General features: G+C 33.5%; 1 protein-coding gene across 3 annotated transcripts in view; it reads right to left on the bottom strand.

Moving 5' to 3' along the window:
* Nucleotides 1-2570: 2570 nt before the first annotated feature.
* The window catches only part of LOC105559414 (prion-like-(Q/N-rich) domain-bearing protein 25), a 31725-nt gene continuing 24693 nt past the window's right edge, over nucleotides 2571-9602 (bottom strand). For 2 of the 3 annotated variants that reach the window (XM_012007672.1, XM_012007671.1), the window contains 6 exons: nucleotides 7701-7862; nucleotides 7464-7598; nucleotides 7142-7279; nucleotides 4599-4871; nucleotides 4375-4524; nucleotides 2571-4237 (listed from right to left, as the gene is read on the bottom strand). In XM_012007672.1, coding sequence (XP_011863062.1) covers nucleotides 4170-4237; nucleotides 4375-4524; nucleotides 4599-4871; nucleotides 7142-7279; nucleotides 7464-7598; nucleotides 7701-7862 — 926 coding nt within the window. In that variant the 3' untranslated portion in view covers nucleotides 2571-4169. The remainder of the gene's footprint in view (nucleotides 4238-4374; nucleotides 4525-4598; nucleotides 4872-7141; nucleotides 7280-7463; nucleotides 7599-7700; nucleotides 7863-9602) is intronic. The other variant, XM_012007673.1, reaches the window with a different exon arrangement.

Raw genomic sequence — 9602 nt, 5'->3', positions numbered from 1 at the left:
CTGACAACAGGGCCAAGCGCGATTGATATAAAAAGGAATGGAAAGGAAGGAAGGCGGGTCAATCTAAACTAAGTAACGATACGGTTAACTGCTGTTAACGCGAGTGCAAGAATTATACTAGTTCTGAATAAAGAAGTCTTTTATTTAAACGGTTGTTGAATCGTCGACCTAGAGTCGTTGTGTGAACCCGGCAAACGATCCCGAATCACATCCCGTGCCCCGACTGCGTCGAGAGGCACAACAAATGTATGTATCTGTTAAAATTTTAGCAGAAAATTAGGTGTACTGTTAAATTCTCCTTTTGTTTTATTTTCTTCTAAAAAACAAATTTGTATGAAATGTAGTTTAAGGATTCTTCTATCATTGTTGTAGTCAGAATGAGATGTAATTCTCAATCAAATTTTCATATCGAATAAGAATACGCTAATTTTTAGGTTTGGGCAAGATATAGGTAGCCCAATAATTTTTGGCGTTCTCGTTTCTTATTTGATTTTCATATCAAAGCATCATTTCCGCTAGGTAATTAATGACAAGGATAGTTAAGATATATAATATTCAGATGTCGATTTCATTTACTATATGTATGAAACGAGGAAGACACGAAAGACATACATACATCGTCGAAGACATGTACATCGACTATCATTAACCACTATCTTTAATTTCTTGCTTTATGTAACAATTTTCAATTAATTATAAAATGTTTATTGGTTAAATGCTACTAACAAATATCTGTACAAAATGTTTATTTTATGAAGAAATTTTACTATTGCTACTTTTATTAAATAAATATTTTATAAAAATATTTTTGCTTGGTCCTGCATTGAATATTGTATATGTATGTACATACATTAGGTATTTTCCATATACTATCTACCTTTATAGTTTTTAATTATCGCGAAATATATTTTAACGAACAAATATTAGCATCTTTCTCGATTTTATAAATATTCGATTTTTAAATTATTTAAGCTAAGTGATATAATATGAACAATTTATAAGAAAAGTTGAAATAACGTTGCTAGTACATATTTCAATTTCAAGCGAAATTATTGTTAACCTTGAAAAGTGATATGGACGAAACACGAGAATGTTTGTAAACTCGTTCTTTGAAATCATGCTTTGTACATGATTGTACTAAATTTTCGAAGCAAGACACATTTTAAGTATATTGTATTCATAATGACTTACTTATTATTAAAGCAATTAACTGTAGTTAAAATATCTCATCACAATAAGTTTTTAATAATAGAAATATACTGTATGTATAACCGCATACCTTTTACCTCGAGAAATCATCGAAAACTGAAGCAGTGGACATGTGTTGCTGTCATAATATAAGCGTGACAACAACTGACAAAGTCATTACATTTAGCGTTGATGACAAACAAACTATACAGGGTGTTAAAAGAAAGGTTCAGGATTTAAAAAAATAGATAGTAGGAGTCTCGCTAATTTTTCTTTTTGGAATTTTCAGTAGAAAGTGTGTTTTTAGCATAGATAGTAGCTTTATAATAGACGGGACAAAAGCTCAACTTACTCTGCCGTTTTGTATATACAATATACATATAACATGTGATATGATTTATTTAATTATTATTATTATATCACATATTTTATCTTAGGAGTAGTGGAAATATAGCATTCACAATTATTATATTCTACAAATTTAATGATATATGCATATACAAAATATAGTTAACGATTTATTTGAGAAACGATTTATACGAATGTAATAAATGAACAATATCGCTACAGAGATATATTTAGCTCTATCCCTAGTAGCACAGTGCATTGGCTAAACGTTGGCCCAACACAACCAAATATTGAACCAATGTTTAACCAATGTTTGTTCAATGCACTGTGCTACTAGGGTTGTTATTCGCGTGAGGTATAAAATACACTCTAGTTTCAGGAAATTTGTTAAATTTACAGTATAGAACTTATTAATCAATCGAATTCTGCACAAGTTGTTTCACAATGAACGAAGAACTTTTGCACTTGTGTTTACCTGGAAAACATTAAAAATATTACTAACTGTTTCAATTGTAAATCTTCAAAGAGAACAATGAAAATTGAGATACAACGTACGTTGGGGTATAAAATACATTCTACGCGAGTAATTATTATTAGTTAACAAAAGCTAACGCAAGAAATGTAGGCTTAAGAAACGACATGTTATAACATATGATATTACCATAATATAATATACAAAATACAATATTTTATATGTATAATATTATATTATATAATTTTATAATAAAATATTTTGTTGTACGTATTATATATTTTATCGTATTAGTAGAGACGGAAAAGAGACAGAATCGTATAATTGTACTAATAATTATCGTATTCTGCAAATTTAACGATACATGTATGTATGCTTGTGTGCGTGTGCGTGTGCGTGTGCGTGTGCGTGTGCGTGTGCGTGTACGTGTGCGTGCGTGCGTGTGTGTGTGTGTGTGTTTATGCATAACAATATTAGCTATTTATGCGAATGAGAGCAAGATTCGAATATAAAAGACAAATAGAATCGTTTCGTTGGTATAAGAAATATATTTACGAAATCGCACATTACATAATTATTTTATTCGTATAAGAAATGTATACAAGAAACCGCGCGTTATATTAATATATACATATATGATCGCTGCAATATAACGTATAAAATATAATATTATGTATATGTAGTTTTATAATAAAAGATTTGCTGAAAGCTAATTTTCATTGAAATGATATTTTCATTAAAATAGTACAAAAGATCGATACTATATTAGATGAACGCAGAGAAATGCCAACGTTCAACATCGATTCTGAAAGAGCACACATCAAAATTTCGAAGCTATCTATTTAAGTACATAAATATAAAATTTATACATTGTGCAATACGTGTATACATATACAATACGCTTTGAAAATTTGATATTTGCTCTTTTAAAACCGCGCCACAGATAACGTGTACGTATAAGCTTGGAGCAATAAATATTGAAAAGAAATAAACGCCATTGTTGCTTGCTATATCTTATTTTTCATTAAACAATCGCAAAAGTAGCGCAAAATAAAGGATTATTTGGTCATCGTGTCTGTGGATTGACCTGAAAAGGGGAGCGCACGCAAAAATAAGAATTTTCAAACGACTAACTATAAATTTTCTCTTTTGCATCCGTGAATTCTACCCAGTTTGCATCGCTTTAAGAAACACTAGCACTATGGAACACATCAACATCCGCATATTAATAACCGCGTTAATTAAATGCACGCGAGTGGAAGGCTTTAAACAACGTCGTTGCGCCTCGGTTCGAGCCTCAGTCGTCGCTGGTCGTCGCCTTCGCCGCGAGTATTTTGTTGCGCAGTTACAACAGCGTTTGATATCGTTTCATTTTTCTACGCTGCTCGTTTTTTTCCTTCACATCCGGTTTCACGCAATTGTTACGGAAAATTGTAACGCTGCAACCTTGGCAATTAACGACGAGAATAAAAGTGACGAACACGGCCGATTTTTATGCACCCAAAGAGACCTCGCCATTATCCGCTCTATCGTTTCAACTCTGTCGTTTAAATATAAGTGTTACATAAATATTACAAGTACAATTTGTACATTTGAGTATATTACAGATAAACCGCAAGTTCGATCATTCAAATACATCCATATGTGCAATAAAATTGCAATTTATCGTCGAAGTTTGCGATCAGGTTTAACTTGCGCTCTCCCTCCCTCCCTCCCTCTCTCTCTCTCTCTCCCCCTCTCCCTCCTATTTCTCTTTCTCACTCTCGAACAGTCATCACACAGTTCCACAAACACGCACGCGCACACACATTTACCTATAGAGTAGGTTCTTTGATTGCATATAGTTTGAATTGCGTGGCACCATTTGGCTAAGACCGGTGCGTTTATATTTTGATTACTCGTGAGAAATTCGCCAAGTTCGTGGAAAACCTCGAGAAAAGTCTCGAGTAAACGGTAGCATAAACAATTCTAATTCTCAAGTAAATAATCCGAGAATGATTGCCTTTTCAGCCGAGCCAGTCGTACTTGCGTTCCTTCCTCTATGATATTAAGTTTCTATTGTGGTTGCACGATATTATAATTATTGAAAATTCAACTCCTTAACTTAAAATAACTTATCGAGTATCTATCAAGCCTCTTCAAAGAAATCAAACTTTGTTCTTTATGAAAAGAAAGTCAGCGCCATCGCAAGGATGATTATTGCCGCAAAGGACGCGACGAAGGACGAGCCTGCAAATGTAAAAGGCGTTAAGCGAGAATTAGCGAATAAAAGAGAATAAACTCGAGGTGCATCTTCAGAGCAAATAATTATTAATTTTTTCGTTTTACATAAGATATGCATGTCAAATACATCGCTTTCTACTTACCGGTGCTGACACACTCGTTCTTGTTCAAGATATAATTGTCGGCGCAAGTGCATTTGTTAAACCTGCACAACATAGGCTTGTTCGGCCGATCGTTCTCGTAATCTTCAGCCTGATAACACTCGTAATTATTCACGCAATCATCGCCGACCGCTGCCAAACGTAGAAAACGGTTAGTTTTTAGATGATTTCCTGGAAGAACGGTCGGATGAAGAATTCGCTAGTACCTTTATTGGGGAAACATCTCGTCATCTCGTGTTCGTAATGAAAATTCTGCCCGCACTGGCACATCTTATCGACGCAAGTGGAGAAATCGAACGTCGCTGTGCACTGTACCGACTCCGTGCATTCGTCTTGAATCTTCCTGGCGGCCGCCAAACACCTCTTGCCGTCCGTACTTAGCACTGTTTCCGCCGCGCATCTGCATGTCATGTTGTCCGTGCAGATACTACCCTCGATGTGCGAGCACTCCTGAGTTTTCGTGCACTGCTGATTGTACTCTGCAAACATGATTACACTCGGAGAAAATCAAATAATGTTAACAATTAGAATGCAACTCTTGGGAAAATTTACTTTAAATACACGGTATACAGGGAGTGTTATTAAAGGGATGCTAGAGTGATTCTGCACTTTTGCACCTTTTGCACCTAAAGCTGTCTGTTTCGTGGAAACATTTGTGTAATATACAAATTAAATGGCTCACGTGTACAGATCGAAAGCAGCTTGCTATTCCGGCTAACAATAAATTAAAAAGCAATATGGCATCACTGAAACTAAATTTGTAAGTCTAATAAAAATTAATAGTGAGCAACACCCCAAGGAGAACAAAAAAGTCAAAATGATGTCAAAATATAATCAAATTTTAGTTCGTCAAAATGATGTCAAGTTGCATAAATTTTTGATGCTTTCTTGATGTCAAAATCGTGACATAATTTTGACATTAGTTTGACTATTCGTAATATGATACCCAGATAGAACATAAAACTCATAATGACGTCATTATGACTATCACAATTTTATTTATCACATAAAAGTTATCTGGACATATCTAGAAAACTTTTAAATGTTGAATAAAATCATGATAATGTCATAATGACGTCACACATGTACTGTATGTGTGTGTCGCTCACTATTATTTCTTATTAGACTTACAAACTTAGTTTCAGTGATGCCATATTGTTCTTTCATTTAGCCGGAATAGCAAGTTGCTTTCGATCTGTACACGTAAGTCATTTAATTTGTATATTACACAAGTGTTTCCGCGAACTGATAGTTTCTTGGTTAGAACGGTGCCAAAGTGTGCACGCGGATCGAGGTACGTTTGAAAAGCGTGCGACTTTCTAACTCTTCGTGTATTATGACATTGAAACTGGCAATGCTGATTCGCTGTTTCCCTAGTCGTGACGCACGAAGAATTGGAAAATCGCACGCTTTTCAAACGTACCTCGATCCGCGTGCAACTTCAGATGACTAGGCATTAATGACGCCTTGTGTACCCTTCGGAACATTTGCTTTAAATTAAATTAAAGTCTTTAAAAGTAATCTTTTAAATCTAAGGGTTTACTTAAAGAAGTTAAAAGTTTACTTGAGAAATTTTAGAGTAATTTTGGACACTTAAAGTAATTTTTAGATAGCCAAGCCTGTCGAAGTTCTAGAGAGCCGCGCGGCATAGCACTTTCTCGTAAGAAGAAAACCACACGCGGTATTATAAAGTATATCACATACCTTTTATAATTCTTAGAGTTACCTTAAATAAATGTTTAAAATGTTCAAATTCACTTTTCATAATTCGTATTTTTCTAAAGTAAAATGTCAATGTTTTTTTCACAATAAATTTAGAATAAAATATTTAGACACTAACACCTTGACACGGATCTTAGTCCTTTATTCCTTCAAATTTGTGTTTATCACATTTGAGCCATATGAATTTTATTAATTTGTTACAATGTTAAGGTTTTCTAAGGTATATTTTCCCAAGAAAACATTTGCAAATGGTTTTCCAAAGTCGTGAAAAAAATAGTATACATTATAAAAAGATAACCAGAATAAGAAATGTGGTGTAAGTTTAATAATATTTGTACAATAACAGTATAAAAATTGTTAGTCGAATTATGTCGATGTAGCGGTTTGTTAAAGATTATATCTTTCAGTTGCACGAACTGTTAATGAAAAAGCATAATATTTAGATCTTATAAACACGACAATATATCATATGTAAATTCAACAAATATTTGTTTCTAAAAAAATGATTAATGCCACAATGGTACTGTGATACACCTTTTGTATTAGTAATATATTTTTCATTAATACAATAATTTTGCATTATTATTACCATATTTCTTAGTTTACGCAAACTTATTTATTTTTCTCACCGTAACATTGTCTTACATTGTATTAGTTGAGGTGCTATTTCTTCTCAATTTTCTAGTTTCTTATACTATAATTCATCAAGTAATACCTTTTGTTAGCATAGATAAAATTGTTAATTTTATTATAGAAAATATTGTTATTTTTTATTACATTTTGAGAAGAATATTAGGGACAGTAAGTTAAGAAGTTAACATTTTTATTGGAAACAATTCCTACCGGTTGAATTAATCCTTTCATTTATACCGAGATAAAAAAAAAGTTTCTTAATAATATTTTATTGATTGCTTGAATCAACGAGAGCAAGGAATTTTATTCAGATTGTAAGGAAAACATGCAAATTTTTTATTTTCCTTACACAATATGTTAGTCTGTGAAAAATAGACATTATTATAACACTTACCGACTGTTTTCCAGCATGCGTTGTCTACGTAATGATAGCCAGATAGACAAACGCATGTATTATTCTCACAAGTAGCGTTCCCCGAGAACGCTATACATTGATTTTTATCTGTGCAAGAAGCCTCGAACGAAGTGATCCCTGTTTAAAGAAATCGTATAAGCGTTAGAATTGATTATTAGAACTACTAGAAATAAATAATTACAAGTAATGATGATTCAAGAAACGTTAAATTATATTGAAACTAAAAAAAATTCCTAATCATCGCTCTCGCTTTCGACTAGACAACGTTTGTAAAATAATTTTCGTATCTCTCCACACTTACGTGGGACGCACTGTTGTTTGTTGCTTGACGGCACGTAATTTTGTGAACAGACGCACTGACTATTACTATTGTTGCATTTCCCGCCCAGGAAGTTGCAGTGTTGATCGTGCTTGCATATTCGATAAAGCAGTGGACCTAAAAAGGAATTACTTCATAGACATCGGGGTCTTATTCAGAAAATTCGGCAAATGGAACAGGATCTCTCATACACTCGAGTCGCGTTCCCGATCGTATCACCTGAAATTTTAGTCTCGTGCAGAGATGCATTGATGCTAGAGCAAGCTTGAATGTCAGTGTCTACTTTCGGGCACATGCAATATCCGTCTTTGCAAAAAGCGTCCATCGGAAGTCGCTCCGTGCTCCTACAATCGAGCGTATTACTGCACGGGATATGTGCATCTGCAATTGAATCGGCCGTTTCAGAAAGAGCAAACGGAGAAACTTTTAAAGGGATCCTAAAGCCGCTGGCAAACTCGATCAGTGTCGATAAGATAGGAGACGGAATTAAAAACGTCAATTATCGACATTTTTAATTCCAAGTTCTACTTTAAATGTCACCTCAGACCGGTGTTTTCGGTGAATTCGGTCCGAGGAATTTATAGCCAATCAATTTTCAACTTTTACGAAAAAGCAGCAATTTTATTAGCTGCACATTGCTCAGACTGAGATTTTGAATCGAATACTAGCATCGTCAACACCATGGCTTTACTGATAATCTGGCAGATGATTGGCAGCGACCACTTTCGAAAAAGCCTGCAACTAATATTTCTACACGCCATACTGCTCTTTTTCTCTTCTTCTAGACTTGGATTTCTGGACTTGCCCATACAGCACAGATGGTTGCAGTTACATTGCAGAAACGTTGCAATCTTGCAGAGACATTGCAGGGACATAAAATTTCAAACTTTCGATAGCAATATTGCAGCAATGTTTCAAAAATAATAAAAATACTATATTTTCTATTTAAAAAATGTTTCTAATTACGAGAATTTTATAATGTTATTTTCGTTGATTACCATGCGCGAATTATTAAGTACTTGATCAGTGCGGTGTTGCTCGCAATCTCCATCTATTGCGAAGCGACATAATCTCCTTAGGTTGCTTCGCAATAGCTTGCTGTGTATTAAAAAAGGCCCGGATGCATATGTAATTAGTAAGTTCTCTGCTTATGTACAACAACAAATTATTCCAAAAATATTGCACTGCAACATTGCTATAATGTTGCACTGCAATCTCTCTGAGGGCAGACATTTCAACGTTGCTGCAATCCTCCAGAAACGTTGCAGCAATGTTGCGCAACGTTGCTGCAATATTGCAATCTTGCAATGTAACATTTCTGCAATCTTCCTTCAATCTTTCTGTGCTGTATGGGTGTGTTTATTAGAAGTAAACTTTTTCTAGGCTATTAATCTTAGTTTTAATTGCACGACATTGTTCTTATATATTGTCCCTAGAGTATACTGGTGTCATTTTGTATACATTGCATTTATTGTAGAATTCTTGTATCAAGCAAATATTGTCGTCGAGTGTACTAAAAATTAGTAAAATTAAAAAATTTTTTGTTTTTTATATAAAATCAACCAGCATAGTTTAGATTTCGCTGCGTATTTTAATTCCGTAAAAGAGTTTTGCATGTCTATAAAGCCAATTAAAAGATTACTTCTAACAAAGAATGTCGATAAAACAGACAGCTGTAGGATCCCCTTAAAAGTGTTGAGTCGTTGACTGAACTTATGAAAACTCTTTGACTCCAAATTGATACCGCACAGAAAAAAATAAAATTTTTCTTTTGAAAATATCTTTAGTTTCAACGTGAAAATCTTAAAATGAGATAATATTACGTCTGAACAAGAAATTTTATATAATTCAATCGAGAAAAATATATGCTTATTATTTAAGAATAATTTTCTTGAATGGACAGAAAACAATATTGGATAGAAAATAGCATATTTTCAAATCGAAGTTTATAACGATTAAAATGATTTTATTGTCAAAATAATTATATGTATTCTTGAAGTGACAATTATAGCATTTAAATAAGACTGTAATATTGTTGGAATGTAAGATTATTAAATGCTTTTAAGAAGATTATAGATTGTTGCGTATACATATACAAAACAATAAACACGTTAATTTGAA

This window comes from Vollenhovia emeryi, unplaced genomic scaffold, assembly GCF_000949405.1.
Source record: "Vollenhovia emeryi isolate VEMERY1.0 unplaced genomic scaffold, V.emery_V1.0 DF939274.1, whole genome shotgun sequence".
NCBI lineage: Eukaryota > Metazoa > Arthropoda > Insecta > Hymenoptera > Formicidae > Vollenhovia > Vollenhovia emeryi.
Note: the sequence above shows the minus strand (reverse complement) of the source record. Positions and strands in the feature narration are given on the sequence as shown.